An 18,804-nucleotide genomic window follows, 5' to 3' on the forward strand; every position below is an offset into this window, starting at 1 on the left:
AATATTAAAACTCTCATCCTCTTGTTCAAATCCCCTACAAGGACCTCACTGCTGCCTATCTCTCCAAGTGCCTCCAGCTCTCTGAGATCCCTGGTTCGCTCCAACCCTGGCCTCTTGTGCATCTCCAGTTTCCTTCACCGCAGCATTGGTGGCTATGTTGCCTGCACCTGAATTCCCTCCCTAAACCTCTCCACCTCCCTACCTCTGCTTCCTTCCATCGTGAAGCTCCATAAAACTATCTCGTGGACCAAATCTGACCTAATATCTCCTTATATGGCTCGGTGTAAATTTTCATCCAATTTGCCGGATATAAATACAAGCTGTCAAGTCCAGAGTCAATCACTCTTCCTGACTGCTGTAGGTGAGCTCAGTGTCATCCTGCCATGTTTCTGTCTAACTCCATGGACATGTCACCACGCAGACTTAGACTCGAGGCAAGAACTGTTCTAACATCACTACAAAACTTAAATCCTAAACAAGGGCTTGGTCAGGGAACAAAACTGATAGTTCAGAAGCTGTTTTTCCTTCAATGATAGATGCTGAAATTATAACAGGAAGTTTTCAAGGGGTGTTTACTTCTTGAACAATATTGAGACCATCGGATGTAAACTTGTCCTTTCAACTCAGGAGGAAAGAGTTCCCTGTTGAACTTCCACATTCCAGGTGATCTCACAGTCAATGACAACGAACAAGTCACAGGGCCAGACTGTTGACAAAATTCGTATTTATCTGCCTCTGCCTGTTGTACTCATGGCCAGCTTTATATATGTTTTTCCCCAGGGTGAAAAGTTCTGATTCTGTGGTAGTCTTTGATGAAAGACTAATTAGAATTTAATTTTTTTAAAAATACTGTTGCAATAAAGATGCTAATTTGACCACAAAAGTTCCTGCCCTGTGCAAAGCAGTCACTCAATTGTAAAAGCCTTTCCAACACTTAGTAAGCATGGCCATAGTATAGTATGGCATAAACTCAAGCTGCAACTTAGGACTGATGCTCTAAACATATCAAGGTTTTGTAGAGACTCCACAAAATAAAACTTTCTCTCACTTTCTATCCTCACAACTGTTTATCATCCACTAATAGATGGGTTTCTGCAGAGCAACTTCGAAACCACAGGATGGCCTCTTGGCTCAGAGTTCAGTGGCATCTGTTGTCGAGGGTTGAGACCATGAGATGACGTGAGCCCTGTCCTACAAGTGAAGGACAGTGCTAGGCGTTGTATGTTTTATATGTCGGAGATGAGACTCGTCTCTAAATATGCAACAGGTTTATTTACAGGAATTTTAAAATATCTCTGCAATCACCAAATATCTGCCTCCATGGTTACCCCTGCTCTAGCTTCCAGCTGCTTCTGTGATGTCTGTACTTTGTTCTGAATCAACACCCAGGCTTCAACAATCAAGCACAGTGAGCGTAGATACCGGACTCTCAGAATCAAACTGAGCAATTGAACACGACAAATGGCAGTTGAATGAAGCAAGAATCTGTGAATTCCGGTCAAGGCTTGTTTCCATCCCCAGATGTAATGCTTAGACTTCTCTGGATCTGTTCTTCGAGAAGAATCATGTATGCCAATAATTCATGTCTAAAAGGCCTTGTGAGATCTGGTGAGAAATGTTGGCATTATCGTACAGGAAAACGTCTTCATAATGTACATCCAGGGCACTATCAAGATTGTCTGTTCCCCTGTGCAGTAGTCTTCTTTGTGTCTGCTTGTCACTTTGCCTAGCCCTGTCTTCCCACATTTCTATTTGTCTTCCCCATAACTATCTGTCTCTGTCTTCGTCTCCCAGCTCAGACTCTCTCTCTCTCTCTCTCTTTCTCTCACTGGCACCCAAAGCTTTGAACAACTCACTGCTCTTCTGCAGGTGAAGAATGACCTCCTGAACAGGAATGCACACAGACAATGGTTGCTCAGGATGGTGAAGAAATCTCTATTTTGATTTTTATATCAAGGTTGCTGCGAGAGAAGGAAATCCATCTCTATGGGATTCCTCTGGGATATTGCTGAGAGTCCGCCAGAAAGTGTTGGGACCTGTGTTACTCTGTCATTGGCTGAATTAGCATCAGAGACTAGGATCAAACATTGATTACTCCAGTAAAACATTAATGTACATAAATCAGAAGTTAAGTCACGTCATAGAAGTGGCAACCTCTTGGAATGCAACAGGCTTTTGACGGAGACAGTAGGACTTGTTGGTTATTCGCATGGCTTTGGCATGCAGCCAGCAGGATCATGGGCTAGCCTGAGTTTGACAAAGAGGAAGTTAAAAGGCAGTCCTGAAAAACGGAGCCAGATTATTTTGTTAGATGCCACCTGGGTATTTTTGGTTTCCTCCCTGTGTCTAAAGTTGATTAGTAATTTTCAACATTTCTTGTGAAACAATTCTTGTTTGTTGTGACACTGACATTGTGGTTAAACACTGTTCACGACTTACTTTATGACACTCCTCCTCTTACAAGTTGTAACAACCCACTGCAGTATGAGGAAACAGGAGCAGAGTTAAAGCGCTTGCAGACAAAGCAGTAGAAACACTTTCGGAGGCGGTTTAGACGTTGCTTGCCCTGCTGCCTCGAACACAGGCGAAGCCACCGGGAAGCATGTTTGGCACCCAATGTTTGCTGTGCTTTCTGCTCTTCTGTTCCGTTGTTCCTGAGTTTGGTAAGCTTTTACACCCTCTTACTAAGCTGTGTACCACTCATCAGAATTACTCCAAATAAATTCACTGTGTACTTTTAATGGTGAACATAGATTTTTAACACTCCCTTACCCAAGGGTTTGACTCTGAGGTTTGACTCCATGGGCACTGATTGTCCTCCAGTGATTTACCAAGTAGCCATTTGTCATGTAGTGAGGGCTATTTGGCTGCACAGGCATCACAACCAAGTCTGACCCTGTCTTTAAGTGACTTCCACACTTGCATGCTCACAGCAGGAGTTGACTGTGACTCTCCAATTAACCCTTTGCCAAGATTTCAGTGCCTTTCCTGTTATGGGGCTCCCTGACCTGTCAGATGTTTGATCAGTGGTGCGGAGACTGTTGGCCTATTGCCTGTGTGACCATGTCACCTGCTGCATTGCTCAGTCATCTTATCCAGTGTGTTCTCTGGCCATTTCCTGTGTTCTTACGTTGTTCCTCTGGTTTTGCTGATTGTAGTTCATGATACCTGGTTTTGGGAATTAAAACCGATCATTACAGCTTCTAAGATTCAGATGCAACCTGGAAACTGTCAACGTTGACTGACTGTATTTGCCATGTGAAATCTCGTGCTGTGCTATTCAGTATCGTCATAGCCCTGCTGAGACTTAGCATCATTCTCCTTGGAACAGAGAGCGTTAAGGAGACTATGAGAGGGGTTTAAAATCATGAATGGAGCTGTTGTCATTGGCTGAAAAGTCAGTGACCAGAGATCACAGGCAATTGGCCGAATAACCAGAAGGAAAATAAAGAAAAAGGTTTATACCTAATAAGTGCTTAGGATTCGGAGTGCACTGTCTGATCAGGCAGCAGAAAGAGACTCATTAATACCTTGTGAAAGGGAATTGGAGAAACACTTAAAGCATTAAAAATGTCCAGGATTTGGGAGAAGTGTGTAGGAGTGGGACTAACTGGAATATTCTTCAAAGGAGCCAGTACAGACTTGATGGGCCCAATGACCACCATCTCTGCTGTACTGTAATGATTCTAAGCATTACGTCTTAATGGAAGAGTCTTTGAGGTTTATTATTAGGATTAGTACTGCTAAAACTCTTTGAGGACCCTATTCCAAAATATATCATCAACCTGACTTGCCCTTAAAGCATTGTTCACTAGATTGGTCCCAGGGATGAGAGACAGAGTGAAGTGGGTCTATATTCTCTGGAGTTTGGAAAAGTGAGAGGCAATTTCATTGTAATGTTCAAGATTCTGAAGGGGTTTGACAGGGTAGACACTAAGAGGTTGTTTCCCCTGTCTGGGAACCTAGAACACAGGGGCACAGTCTCAGCGTAAGGAAGATTGGGGAGAAATTTCTTCTCTCAAAGGGTTGTGAACCTTCGGAATTCTCTACCCCAGAGGATGTGGATGTTCAGTCATTGAGTATGCTTAAGGCTGAGGTAGAAAGACCTTTCGATCTCTGAAGTTTAAGGGATTATAGGGAGCAAAATGGAGCAATGCTCAGCCATGTTGAATGGTGGAGCTGGCTCAGGGTCTACTCCTGCTCCTATTTCTGATGTTCTTACGTCCTTTAATCATTCTAAATGATCCCAGGACTCCCGGTCAGTGAGGGGCTGAGTACCCTCCCTCAGCATCAGCTTCACGACAGCCACTACCATGGTTACCATGGAGCTAGGGGGCTGCAGGCTTTGGTGGAGTGATGGCCTGTAGGCCGACTGGCTTCCATGCTGCGAAGTCCAACCAGAGTTGAAACTGCTGCCATTTTCCTCACTCAAACAAACTTTTTTCTCAGGCTTCAGGCATCTTGCGTCAACTTGGATTGGTGTGGGCGGCCAGTGGGTGGGGGTAAGACTGAATTTCACAATGCATCATATCTGGCCTTCACTCTGGAAAAGCTGCTTTTCTACCCACCTGGGGTGGGGTTGCAGAGGGGAGAGGAGAGGGTACCGTTTCCTCTTCTGTAACTCTTTCGAGTACAGACACGTTTCCATCTGTTTTCAGATGAAGTTACATTGTTTCATAGTTTGCCATTGTGAGATTTGATCTCTTGATCTTGGGGTTTATAAACCCAGTACCATAACCACTGGGCTATGGTTAATGTTCAATACATTAAGGCAATGTGCATGGCTGTCTGCTTGACACAGAGAGATGCATCAAAGTCTCACATTAAGTAAAGCAGTGGCCAAAAGCAGCCCAATCTGTATGGGCAAAAACATCTGACCCTCCATTCACCCCCCCACCCCCCCACCCCACCCCCCACCCATCCCACATCAGAGGCACTGAACAAAATCATCAAACTGTACCTGAGTCCAAGTGATGGGATGAAACACAGGCCCAGCCTTACATGCCACAGTGATTACAGGGAACCGAACTCTTTCTTTCCCCCCCAGTGTAGTTTTCAGTTCTGATATCTGGTTGCCCTTGTGTTCCCAATCACAAATTGGTTTTGGGGTACACATTCAGTCAAGCGTCGGATGTCAACAAAATAAATAAAGGCTGCAAGTAGTGGATGGAATGCAGGCCTGTTCTAGAAGAACATTCTTTTATTGGGTATATTTATTGGGTTTATTGGGTATAATTTTTAGGATGTGGGCATCGCTGGTTGGGCCAGCATTTGTTCCCCATTCCTAGTTGGGGCATTTATTAAGAGTCAATCACATTGCTGTGGGTCTGGGGTCACATGTAGACCAGGCTGGATAAGGGTGACAAGTTTCCTTCCCTAAAAGGCACTAGTGAACCAGATGGTTTATTACAACAATCGGTAATGGTTTTGTGGTCATCATCAGACTTTTAATTCCAGATTTATATTGAGTTCAAATTTAACCATCTGACGTGGTGGGATTGGAACCCGGGTCCTCGGAGTGGGATTGGAACCTTGGGGTCTCTGGATTACGAGTCCAGTGTCGATACCACTGCCTCCCCTCAGCTGGCCAATGGGGCCTGACTTATACAGTCATATTGAAATTGAGCATCACAATGTCTGTCCCCGATTCCTGTGCACCCCAGTAAATCGGGTAATTTCCTTGCCAGAGGAGGGAGAAAGACTGGGTCAGCTAAGGATAAAGGACTTGTGAGAAAGGGCTCCCCGGTCCTGCCCAGCCCATCTAATTCAAATGGTCGATCCTCTGTCTTCAACCCTTCACTTGATTCTTGCGCATCTGAAATGGGAGTTTGATGGGTGCCTGTTGTGTGTTTGCAGTGACCTCAGCGTCCAAACTGCCCGATGTGCAGAGCTATCAAGTGGTGAAACCACGGAGATTTCACGCGAAGCAGAAACGAGAGAGTGAGGTACTGTAAAAGACCCAGGAAGAGGGGTTCGCACATCTTCTCAACACAGCAGTGTTGCCAACAAATCAGACCTTCATCAGTATTAACAGGAGATGGGACCTTTATCACAACAAGCAGAATGACATGGGGGGAAATAATGAGAAGGGTTTATCGTGAGACAGGAATACAGGAGGATAAGTGACAGAGGGGTGTAGTGGAAAGGGTTAATGTTAAATATGTAAATAGACAGTTTACATCATCAGTGATGTAAGATCACATGACCAACAGAGGATGCTGAGAGGTAGTTCTATGTGAAGCTTCGTGCTAAGTCTTGTACTGTACATAGTAGAATGTTCCATAAAAGTTAAAGTTAACCAACAGCCTTGTCTCCAGAAGACTCCACCACTCTTAACCAAGGGCAACTTCATCTAAAACCCACAACAACGATAGGAGAGGGGAGGGGGGTTAATAATGAGAGGGGTTTAAAATGAGACAGGTAAACAGGAGGATAGTGACGGAGGAGCGGTTTAGTCGTGAGCGAGGTATATCATGAGATGAACAGAGTATAAGGAAAGTGACCAGCAGCAAGACAGATGCTCTTACATTGTTGGCATTTGGTTCCTGCTGTGAAAGAGAGGAAGTGGGAATGGAGACAAGGAGATTATGTAATCGAAAGAAGCTGAGAATTGATTAAAAAAAACAACAAATTTTAATGGGAGAAATGATCTGAACAAATTCCAAGTTGGTTCTGACATGAGTTTAATTTCCCCTCTATTTGGTGCCAGGGTCTTTATCCACCTGTTGTCCAGTTTGAAGTCACTGTAGAGGGTAAGACACGATTCATCCACCTTGAGAAGAACCAGTAAGTGTTGTCTTCTTTATTTAGTTACTCCAATAATTCCCATTTTGAAGCCTGCATTGCTGGGTAGAAAGTGAATGTTGTCCCTGATCCTTCCCTGTTGTATGTCAATGGAATTCACAAGCCTGCTTGTGAGGAAGACATTGTGTCATGACCAGAGAGAAGCCTTAAGCAACTGCCCTAACCATTCGCTTTAAATGTTCTGTTTGAGATGTGACTCCGAATTCAGGAGTCAGACCACCGAGAGGTTTTATATTAAGCTGAATTAAACATTTTATTAATTTACACAAGTTAAATATATACATATGGCTACAAATTACTACGATCATAACTTTTAACCAATTCCCAAACTAATCTCCATTAAAGCAACAGCAACCCATAGACTAAACCAGACACCAGGCAAAGCATTTTCACATTACGAATTCAAAATGAGGTTCTTTTCACTTTGGTTCCTGTGGAGACAGTTGGAGGCTTACAGCTGCCTTTTGATCTTATGTTGCCTCTGCTCTGCACACCCGAAAGCTGAAGTTATACCTACCACCGCCCATTGAATGTAAATTCTCATTGTATCACCAGTCACTTCTTGAATGCTGCATTAAAAAAAATGCAAATACACCCTTATCTCTCCCACTATTACACGTCAAAGCACCCAGACTAGCTGGCTTTAATCCAATTAAGACACATCCACAGACTAAACCTCTATTTTAAAAGAGATATATTTTCCAATAATATTATACACATTAATAGCTTCAAGACACACACTGAGACTAGGATGTTTTGCTGGAGGCTACTTGTTTGCTAGCCACAGAGTTTACCTCTCCACTTTAACTCTCCCCCACTCCTGCCTTCTCCCCCTCCCCCTCACTTGCCCTCCTCCTCACACCCCTCCCTGTTCTCTCCCCTGTCCCCTCCCCTCCGCCTTCCCCACCCCATCCCCTTCATCTTTCCACCTCCCTACTGCTCCCTTTCTCCCCCTCCCACTGTCCCCACCCTCCCTCCTTCCCCCCATCACCCTCCCTCTCCCCCTCCCCACTCCTCCTCCCTTTCCCCCCACCGCTCCCCCTCAACCTTCACCTCTTCCTCCCCCTCCCCTCCCCAATAACCTGTTTCCCCCTCCCCAGCTCCCCCTCCTCACTACCCCCTCGACCCTCACCACCCGCCCTTCGCCCTCGACTCTCAGTCCCCCTCTCCCTCACTCTCCCTCACACTCCCTCACTCCTCCCCTCATTCCAACCTAACCCACACTCTCCCCTCCACCTTACCCCCATTCTCTGTACCTCCCTTCCCCCTCCACCCCTCCCTCTTTCCTGCCCTCCTCCTCACTCCCCCTTACTCCCTTCCAACACCCTCCCTCTCTCCCCACACCACCCTCTCTCCCCCAACCAGCCTCCCTCCCTCACTCTCAGCCCACCACTATCCCTCCCTCTCCCCCCCACCACCCTCCCTCTCCCCCACCACCCTCACTCCCTCCTCACCCCACCACCCTCCTCTCTACCCCTCCACCACCCTCCCTCTCTACCCCCCCACCACCCTCCCTCTCTACCTCACTCACCCTCTCCCTCTCCACCCTTCCCCTCCCTCTCCACCCTCCCCCCTCCCTCTCTGCCTTCCCCTTCCCTCCCTCCCATCTCTCTCTCCCCCTCTCCACCTTCCCTCCCCTCCTCTCACCTCCTCGTTCCCCTCTACCTCCTCCCCTCTCCCTCCCCCTCCTCCCCCTCCCTCCTCCCCTCACCCTCCTCCCCTCTCCCTCCCCCTCTCCCCTTCCCTCCCTCCCACCTCCCCCCTTCCACCTCTCCCCTCGCCCTCCCCGTCCCTTCCCCCTCCCTCTTCCCCTTCCCTCTTCCACCTTCCCTCTCCCCCTCTTCCCTCTGCCCTTCCCCCTCCCCCATTCCCCCTCTCCTGCCCCCTCTACCTCCCCCCTCCAACCCCGCTCCACCTCCCCCTCCCCCGTCCATCTCCTCTCCCCCTCCCTATTCCCCCTCCCTCCCACATCCCTCCCCCCAAGATCCCTTTCCCCCTCCCACCTCACACCCCTCCCCCTATCCTCCCTTCTTCCCTTCCCCCTTCCCTTCCCTGTTTCCTCTTCCCTTCCCCCCTTCCCTCTCCCCTCTTCCCTTTTCCTTTTCCCTTTCCCTCTCCCCCTCTTCCCTTTTCCCCTTCCCTCTCTCCCTCTCCCCTCTTCTCCTCTCCCTCTCCCCATTCTCCCTCTCCCCTCCCCCTCTCCCTCTCCGCAGTCCCTCTCCCCATCCCCCTCCCCTTCCCTCTCCCCCTCTCCAGCTCCCCCTTCACTCTCCCGCTCACACCTGCAGCCTCCCCTCTCCCTCATCCCCTCTCCCCTTCCCTCCCCCCTTCCCTCCATCCCACCTCCCCCTCCCCCCTTCCACCTCCCCCCTCGCCCTCCCCCGTTCCTTCCCCTCTCCCTCTTCCCCTTCCCTCTTCCCTTCCCCCTTCCTCTTCCCTCCCGCCTTCCCTCTCCCCCCTTCCCTCTCCCCCTTCCCCCTTCCCCTCCCCCTTCCCCCCATATCCCTCTCCACATCACCCTCCCCCGTCCCCTCCCCCTCTCCCCCCTTGACCCCCCTCTCCCCACTCCTCTCCCCGCTCCTCTCCGCCCCCAGTCCTCTCCCCCTCCCCTTTTGCACCCTCCTTTTCCCCCCTCCACCCTTTCCCCCTCCCCTTCCACCCTTTCTCCCTCTCCCCTTCCCCTTCCCCCTTTCCCCCTCTCCCCTTTCCCCCTCCCCCCTTTCCCCCTCCACCTTTCCCCTCCCCTCTTCACTCTTCTGCCCCTCCCTCCTCTCCCCCTCCACCTTTCCCGCTCCCAATTCCCCCTTCCCCCCTTCCTCCTCCCCATCCCCCTCCCTCCCCTTCCCCCTCCCCCTCCCCTTCCCTCCCCCTCCCCTTCCCTCCCCTCCCCCCACTTCCCTCCTCCTTCCCCTCCCCCTTCCCCCTCCCTCTTCCCCCTTCCCCCTCCTCTCCTTCCCCCCTTCTCCCTCCTCCCCTCCCCCTCCCCTTCCCTCCTCCCCCTCTCCCCTTCCCTCCTCCCTTCCCTCCTTCACCTCCTCCCCCTCCTCTTTCCCCCTTCCCTCCTCCCCCTCCTTCCCTCCTCCCCCCTTCCTTCCTCCCCCTCTCTCACCCCCTCTCCCCTCTTCCCTTCCCCCCCTTCCTTCTTCCTTCTTCCCCTCCCCCTCTTCCCTCTTCCCTCTTCACTCTTCCTCCGCCCCCACCCCCACCCCTGGTGCTAGCTGAATCTTCCTTATATCCACATTTGGTATAATTAACTGATCATTACCCAAGACATGTTCACCTTCTTCCCTTTAACTGCTGGGTACTTAACATCCACCAGACAGAACCTCTCCGATGCGAACATCGTAATGTCACTGACACACTGTGCTGTGGAAGGTAACAACACATTTCTGTTAACTTCACAGCACGGCAACCCAGAATATCTTTTGCTCCTTTGTGCATCATTCCTCTCCTCTGAAAGGTGTACCCCTTTACTTGCCTCTCTATTCCACAGGCAGCTAATTGCAAAGAACTACTCGGAGACATACTATTTGGAGAATGGGACTGAAGTGACGAGCACTCCTCTCTATCCAGTGAGTATGGCACACTCACATTAGTTTGTGCTAGATTGAAGGTAAGAGGTGACAGAGTTGCAGAGAGCAATGATTTTCTGTACAATAAGGAGCTCATTCCATTTGTCACATGCCTTTTCCAAAGAGCCTTTCAGAACCTCACCATGTCACGAATTGCTTCACTACGCATGAAACATTTCAGAGTCTAGGCTCTGTTGTACTGTCACTCTGTCTCAACACTGTCTCAAACCTAATCTTTAATCTCTCTCCCCATACAAGATCAAGTCAGATGACTCACCTTAATGATCTGCATCAATCGAATTTGCACTTTGGTTTGTTCCCACAGACTGTGCCATTGGCCAAAACTCTGTCAGAAGTTTCAAGGCAAGGTTATGTTGAACTTTGCAACATGGAAACAAACCAATTGGGCCCAACTGGTCTCTGCTGGTGTTCATGCTGCAGCAACGTCAGCACTGTCAAATTCCCAACTATCTAACCTTTGGCCTTAAATTCATCATGACATCACAGCAATCACTGATTCACTGAATCACACCTTTCCCAGTAATTTTGATGTCCTTGTCCTCACGACCAGTATTTTCCACTCTACTTGTTCCCTCCCTATATCTCTCCACTTGTCTTTCCTCTTTTAAGAACCTCCTTGAAATCTGCCTCCTTGACCAAGCTTTGTTCATCTGCACCAACATCTCTTTTGTGGCTCGGTGTCAAATTGTGTCAGATAACCACCCTGACAAGCATCTTGGCATGTTGTTACCTCACTAAAGGCGCTATGTAAATGCAAGTCGCTGTTGTTTTTTGACAATGATGGTAAGCTTTTCGGGCATAGGTCAGGAAGTAGGTTTTCTGTTTTGTGGTCATGTCTATGGTGAGGCATTATTAAAAGGAGCACTCGCTTCCTGGAGGGGTACAGACAGAGAAGACTGGAGAAAGAAAGATGATCCATTCTTGGGATTGCGGCTGTGAAGTGAGGTGCTCTGAATCGGATACAATCTGCCATTTCCTTCTGGGCTCCTAATATCAGGGAGTGGGAAATCTTCTTGAACTAACAGCCATCAGAAGGGCCACCTTCATAGAGTTAAAAGCATAAAACACTGAAGCAAAAACATTCTTGACATGTTAGTTTCAAACGGTCCCCAGCTTGAAACGGCATATAGTAATCTCTGAGCAGATAGGGATGGCAGATACCCTTCTCGAAAGAGCATGAATGAACAAGTAGCGTTTCTAACCACAATACCACAGTTTCATGACCCTAACTTTCTATTTCCAGATGTTTGGGACCACATTCAAATTATCCTGGTGAGACTTGAAGTCATGCTCTCTGAATTATTAGTCCAAGTTTCTAGTTACAAACCCAGACACATAACCATTATATCTTCATATCCACAACCAAGGGTCCAAAACGAATAGGATAAGTGGCTTCACATTTCCACTTGATTGCCTTTTGAAGGTGCTGACTAACTCTGTTGCTTCTTTCCAGAATCTTCAATCTTTTTATTTCATTTAGCAATTCCAGAGGCAGATGGTTGTCTCTCTGTCTTGGTTCCTGATCTGTGACCGTTAGAATTGCACACTTTACACTTGTCCAAAACTAATGAAAATGTTCTATATGCGACGATCACTTGGAAATGTCAGTGTGTTTCTCCAAACGAGAGGGTCCAAGGCTGTCGTTTCACCTGTGAAAGCCGACACGTACTGAGGGATGTGAGGAAGCTCTAGCCCCAGGTTACTCCCCTGTTAAATCCTTCCAGCCAGCACCCTCACCGCGCAAGGAGAGAATTGGCATCTGTCAGTCTCTTGGTGAGGGTATGGTCTGTGGTATGATGGTCACACAGGGAGGGCGAGATAAGAAGCTCAAAACAAACCCCCCCTGAACTCCATAAATATTTAATTGCTGCTTTTACCCACTGGGAGTGTTAAAGGAGGTGGTACTGAAAACAGAAAATGCTGGAAAAACTCAGCAGGCCAGGCAGCATCTGTGGAGAGAGAAACAGAGTTAGTGCTTCGGGCCCGTGGCTCTGAGGAAGAGGCATATGGACTCGAAACATTAACTCTGTTTTTCTCTCCACTGATGCTGCCAGACCTGCTGAGCTTTTCCGGCATTTTCTGTCTTTATTTCAGATTTCCGGAATCCACGCTATTTTGCTTTTAGTAAAGGAGGTGGTGTTTGACTGAATATTCTGGGTCCTCCTTTTCTCATTACCTCCTCTTCCTCTTCTGCATTTCTATTGTGCCTTTCATCACCACCGAATGTCCCAAAGTGCTTTTCAGCCAATCAAATACTTGCCTTCACTGTTGTAGGTCACTGTGACAATGATGAGAATTGTAAATTTGAGACATTGCTTAACAGAGGAGGTCAGTGATCCCAGAGGGGATGGGTGTATTGCTCTTGCTGTGAGTCAGGACACTGCAGGCAGCAAAGTTTGGGATAGCTTTAAGTTCACAGAGGGTAGAACACAGGAGGTTCCAGATGGAATGCCTGTTGTTGACAGTGAACACAGGTACATTCCAAGACACGTTGCAACAGAGAAACTTGTTTTTAATGAGATAATCCACTCAACAAAAAGCCTTGCTTTATTTGTGGCAATCAACACACAAAAAAAACATAATCCATCATCTCAGAGATTTATAGAGGCTACACCTTGGTGAAATTTCCTGACTAGCTGGCTGATGTGTTCTTTGTCTCACATTAATTCGTACACGTCCCTGCCACAATATTAATCAGATTTTCCTCCATTCCACCCTCATCAGGCTAGCAACAACTTGAATCCCTGTGTACCATTGGGCCCCCTAAGCTATGTTTGGCATTCTTTTTACTGCCACCAGGTGCAAATCACCAGTTCATTCTTGTCCCTGTTTTTCTCACTCTGTCCTTTCTTTCAGTCACCACAATCTGTTGGACAGGTTTAACTGCTCTGATAGAAGTGAGTGCAAAATGGGGAAACTTGGTGTTTTGCATTGGTCTTTTTCCAAACAACATCATTGATAGGGGAAGTAACATGCAAGATATGATGCAACTGATGTACAAGTTCTGTCACAGTGAAATATGTTACTATTGCTTCATACAAAGAAAAAGAAAATAACTTGCATTTGTACAAGGCCTTTCATGACCTCAGAATGTCCAAAAGCACTTTACACCTAATGAAGTAGAGATGCTGTTATACTGTGGGGCACAGGGCAACCAATTTGTGCACAGTAAGCCCCCACAAACAGCAGCAAAATAGCTGAAAAGGTCATGTATTTTAGGTGTTGATTGGGGGATGAATGTTCACCCGGACACTGTCATAATCACCTTGATATTCCTCAGAAGGAAAAACAGTTTGGACCAGGACTCTTCTTTCCCAGTTTTTATTGTTTTTTTTCCTTCTGGGTCTCTGAACAGTACCGTGGGATCCTTTAATGCCACAGAGCAGATGGGGCCTTGGTTGAATGTTGCGTTTGGAAGACAGCACCTCTGACAGTGTAGCAGTCTCCCAGTCCTGCAGTGGAGTGTCAGCCTGAGTTCTGAGTTCAGGTCACCAGAGTGGGACTTGAGCCCATAATCTTCTGACTTAATGTTAACTGAACTGCTCAGGACTTGGCTGAATATGGAGGACACAACATTGGATCCAAGCATGTTGAAAATTGGATGGCATTTGCCTGCAGTGTTCTGACTGGATTGTGGCTGAAAGGCTGAGTTTTCTGAAAGGTTGTATAGATCACATGAATCTCACTGCCAAACAACTTCTGATTGCCAGGTCTTAAATAAAAGCTATCTGGGTGATGTTTATTATTGACAAGCACCTTTTTTCCCCCCCCCCCCACTTTTCACCCTCCCTCATGGGCAGGATCATTGCTACTACCATGGCCACATCGAGGGGGAAGGAGGTTCCTCGGCCAGCTTCAGCACTTGTGATGGATTCAGGTAAGATTAGGGCATCAGGGATGACATTTGCTCAGGAGACCTGAGCCAGTAACTAACACCTCCTTCCAGCTCCTCTGGAGTAATACATGCCTGGTTAACAGAAGGATTGGGTTTGGGGACATAATGGCCATTTCTGGTTTGGGATCTTATTTTTTTTTGCTGCTTGAGGCTCTTGACACAACTTGAGATGCAATATCCTCGTTGACTCTTGTCTCTTTTCCAGTGGCTATCTCCGCACTAATGGCCAAAGGTATCTGATGGAGCCTCTGAAAGATTCAGACAGCGATGAACACGCGCTGTACAAATATGAGGAGCTCAGGCTGCCCCTGAAAACTTGTGGTGTGGTAAACTCTTCGGAGGACAGTCTGGAGCCAAAAGTGGAAGAAACCTTTAGCTCCGATCGTGAGGTATTTAAACCAAGTCAGCTCTTTATCACTGAGTTTTCTGTGTGTTAACCACAAAGGAGAACAAGAGGAAAAGGTGCAGTGGGTAACATATTGACATGGATAGAAGATTGGCTAGCTAACAGGAGGCGGAGAGTAGGCATAAAGGGGTCTTTTTCTGGTTGGCAGGATGTGATGAGTGGCGTGCCACAGGGATCAATGCTGGGTCCTCAACTTTTTACAATTTATATAAATGACATGGATGAGGGGCCCGAAGGAATTGTTGCTTAACTGGTTGATGACGCAAAGATAGGTAGGAGAGTAAATTTTGAAGAGGACATAAGGAAGCTGTAAAGAGACATAGATAGGTTAAGTGAGTGAGCAAAGGTCTGGCAAATGGAGTATAATGTGGGCAAATGTGAAATTGTCCATTTTGGCAGGAAGAATAAAAAAGAAGCTGATTACCTGAATGGTGAGAGATCGCAGGGCTCTGAGACTTGGAAGGATCTGGGTGTCCTAATGCATGAATCGCAAACAGCTAGTATGCAGGTGCAGCATGTAATTAGGAAAGCTAATAGAATTTATTATTTATTGTGAGGGGAATTGAAAAGTAGGGAGGTTACGCTTCAGTTATACAGATCACTGGTGAGACTGCATCTGGAGTACTGTGTACAGTATTGGTCTCCTTATTTAAAGAAAGATGTAAATGCATTAGAAGCAGTTCAGAGAAGGTTTACTAGGCTAATACCAGGAATGGGCGGGTTGTCTTATAAGGAAAGGCTGGACAGGTTAGGCTTGTTTCCACCAGAATTTAGAAGAGTAAGAGGCGACTTTAAGAAACCTTTAAGATCCTCTGGGGTCTTGACAGGATGGATGTGGAGAGGATGTTTCCTCTTGTGAGAGAATCCAGAACTAGGGGTCACTGATTAAAAATAAGGGGTCGCCCATTTAAGACAGAGATGAGGAGAAATTTTTTCTTTGAGGGTTGCCAACCTTTGGAACTCTCTTCCTTAAAAGGCAGTGAAAGCAGAGTCTTTGAATTTTTTTTATATTCTTTCACAGGATGTGGGCATCACTTGCTAGGCCAGCATTTATTGCCCTTCCCTGGTTGCCTTTGAGAAGGTAGTGGTGAGCTGCCTTCTTGAACCGCTGCAGTCCATGTGGTGGAAGGCAGAGGTTGATAGATTTCTGATGAACAAGGAGGTGAAGGGTTATCGGGGTAGAAGGGAATGTTGGGTTGAGTTTACAATCAGATCAGCCATGATCTTATTGAATGGTGGAGCAACTTGAGGGGCCGAGTAGCCTGCTCCTAATTCGTATGTTTGTATGTTCATATGGGACTGTGCACAGTCTTTAACAGTATTTAAGCATGGAGTGATGTCAGGACAATGAAGAAATATTTTTATTCGGATATGACCTGTGAAGGCCTGTTTGCTAGGTAGCTTCACAATTGCCATTTCATAAGGAGAACGTCTGTTGATCCATCTCTTCCTCAGTTCAGACAAATGGAACAACATTGTAGCTAAATATCTATATATAAACCAGCTGAACTTGTCGATTAGATTCCAGTCTGTGACTTACTCCCAGGTATCTGTTATTCTATATATAAACCATCTGAACCCCTCGATTAGATTCCAGACTGTAACTCACTCCCAGGTATCCGTTATTCTAGATATAAGCCATCCGAACCCCTCGATTAGATTCTAGTCTGTATCTCACTCCCAGGTATCTGTTATTCTATATATAAGCCATCCAAACCCCTCGATTAGATTCCAGTCTGCAACTCACTCCCAGCATCCAACATCCTATAAGCAGCTTCTTCAGATTCAGGTTTGATCTTACAGCCACTATTTATTTGCTTGCACCAAGATTTTGTGATGAATTACAGTCAAAGTGATGATGGTGGTGAGAATTGATTGGGTTGTCTCTCATTCACTGTTCCTTTATCTTGCAGAGAAGTGATTTTCTGAAATCAAAGAAATACATTGAAATGTACGTGGTGGCAGATCACTCTGAGGTGAGTTCAGCTTTCACTACACCAGGCGACTGACGCTGCCTGACTCTCAGCTACTGGTCATTCCACTGAGTGGTGCCGGGTGTGGAAGACTGCTGTCAGATCCAGTTTGTCCTTGGCAGACTTGTGTGGGAAGTCTCATGCCAGGTTTATGCATGTCCTGATGAAAATCTTAAGCTAAAATCTGAGAATAATTAGGGCAGTAACCTAACGAGATGTTCGCATTGAGTGTACAGCACTGAAGTAGGCCTTTCAGCCCAACCGGTCCATATTGGTGTCAATACTCTACACAAGCTTCCTCCCACCTTATTGCATTTTAGCCTCTATTCTTTTCTCCCTTGTGTTTTTCCAGCTTTGCCTTAATATGCCTATACTGTTCATCCTGACCACTCCCTGTGATAGCGAGTTCCACATTCTCACCAGTCTCTGGCGACACAAGTTTCTCCTGCGTTTCCTTGGTTTGATTTGTTGGTGGCTATCTTATATTTAGGGCTCCTGGTTTTTGACCTCTCTCCAGAAATGGCAACTTGTTCTCCATACCCAGCCTACCAAACTCTTTGGTTATCTTTAAGACTATTATCAGGCCAACCCTGAACCTGCCCTTCTTTGAGAAAAGAGTCCCAGCCTTTACTGTTAAGTGCATCTGCTCCATCTTTGTGAATCTCCTTTGTGACTTCTCCAGTGCATCAGTCCTTTTTCACCTTGGAGACCAGAACTGAATACAGTACTCTAAGGGTGCTCTGTACAATATTTAGCCTCTATTTCTCAGTTAATCCATTCCTCCAGCCTTTAGGTTATGGTCTTATAAACCCACGTTATCTATCAGATTTATATACCTGTGCTCTTCAATCTCTTTTGCTCCTCAAACACATTCAGACTCTTATTTTCCAAGGCATATGTGCTCTTCCCACCAAAATGTACCGCCTCACACCTAATTAGATTGAAATCCATTTTCCAACTACATTCATGCTCATTCTGCAAGTCTTTTGAAGTCTTTGCAAGTTTTGAAATTGTACTCATGATTTTCAAGTCCAAATCATTGATGCAAGTTGTGAACAACAGTGATTCCAGCATTAGTCCCCCTGGGAAACCACTTTCCACCTTTTGCCAGTCTGAGTAATTATCCTTCAGCCATTCTCCCTGTTTTCTCTTTTGGAGCTAGCTTGCTATCCAGTCTATGACCTAACTATGTGTATGATTCGATGATACTTCCTTCTTTTAAAGAAAGCACATGCATTTCTCTGTCACCTTTCATGATGTCAGGGACCCCCAAAGCACCTCACAACCAATGAAGTGCCCTTGAAGTGTTGTCACTGTTCTCATGTGGGAAACATGCCAAGGATGGGCAATAAATGCTGGCCTTTCAAGTGTTGCTCACACCCTGTCCAGTAAATGAATATCAGACACTGCAAACTTCCTCAGACAGCAGCTGAATTGTGACCAGCTGATGTTTGTCATGACAGTGGCTAAAGGATGAATACTGGCCAGGAAATGAGGAAGAATTCCTTTGCTCTTCTTTAAAAGAGTGCTATGGGATCTTTTACATCTACCTGGGAGGTTAGACTGGGCCTCACTTTAATATCTCGCCTGAAAGACAGCAGCTCTGACAGTGCAGCACTCCCTCAGTGCTGCATTGGATGTTGATCACACTGAGGAAGTGAGATGGAGCACTCGGTGCTCAGTATACTGGACAAAGTACAATGGTTCTGATGGGTTGAAGGCATGTGACTGCATGTTCTGTGTCTAACGGCTCTGTCTTTCTGTTTGGTTTTCAGTTCCAACATCTTGGCTCGCTCGCAGAAGTGAGAAAGAGGGTGTTTGAGGCAGTGAACCACATTAATCTGGTAAGCCATTCTAACACTGTGAAACTGCCCCCACTGCTTTCTGACCGATGGATAGCAACTATTCCCATTCAAGTGGATTTTTAGCCTCCTGTTTGAAAATTCTTTTGTCACTTGTTTTTCATTGCTTTTCGCTCCTGCTTTCTACCATTCCTGGCCAAGGATTGGCCTGGTGACCTTTCTCTGGAGCAGTTGCTTCACCCAAACTCCCACCTTCCATCTGAAGCTGTCGCTGAGCAGCTGATGTTCGCAAGGGCTGGATTTCCCTTCACTTATCAGGAAGCTCCAGGTT

General features: G+C 46.7%; 1 protein-coding gene and 1 long non-coding RNA gene across 3 annotated transcripts in view; one reads left to right on the forward strand and one right to left on the reverse strand.

Moving 5' to 3' along the window:
• Positions 1-2,471: 2,471 nt before the first annotated feature.
• LOC121289949 (zinc metalloproteinase-disintegrin-like batroxstatin-2) overlaps positions 2,472-18,804 on the forward strand; it is a 54,248-nt gene continuing 37,915 nt past the window's right edge. For both annotated transcript variants that reach the window (XM_041209961.1, XM_041209962.1), the window contains exons 1-8: positions 2,472-2,663; positions 5,857-5,945; positions 6,710-6,786; positions 10,298-10,376; positions 14,198-14,274; positions 14,498-14,681; positions 16,612-16,674; positions 18,447-18,515. In XM_041209961.1, the coding sequence (XP_041065895.1) occupies positions 2,603-2,663; positions 5,857-5,945; positions 6,710-6,786; positions 10,298-10,376; positions 14,198-14,274; positions 14,498-14,681; positions 16,612-16,674; positions 18,447-18,515 (699 nt within the window). In that variant the 5' untranslated portion in view covers positions 2,472-2,602. The remainder of the gene's footprint in view (positions 2,664-5,856; positions 5,946-6,709; positions 6,787-10,297; positions 10,377-14,197; positions 14,275-14,497; positions 14,682-16,611; positions 16,675-18,446; positions 18,516-18,804) is intronic.
• LOC121289950 overlaps positions 6,615-18,804 on the reverse strand; it is a 29,062-nt gene continuing 16,872 nt past the window's right edge. The window contains exon 2 of the long non-coding RNA XR_005945678.1: positions 6,615-6,908. This is a non-coding gene — a long non-coding RNA (uncharacterized LOC121289950). The remainder of the gene's footprint in view (positions 6,909-18,804) is intronic.

This window comes from Carcharodon carcharias, chromosome 17 (genome assembly GCF_017639515.1).
Source record: "Carcharodon carcharias isolate sCarCar2 chromosome 17, sCarCar2.pri, whole genome shotgun sequence".
Lineage (NCBI taxonomy): Eukaryota > Metazoa > Chordata > Chondrichthyes > Lamniformes > Lamnidae > Carcharodon > Carcharodon carcharias.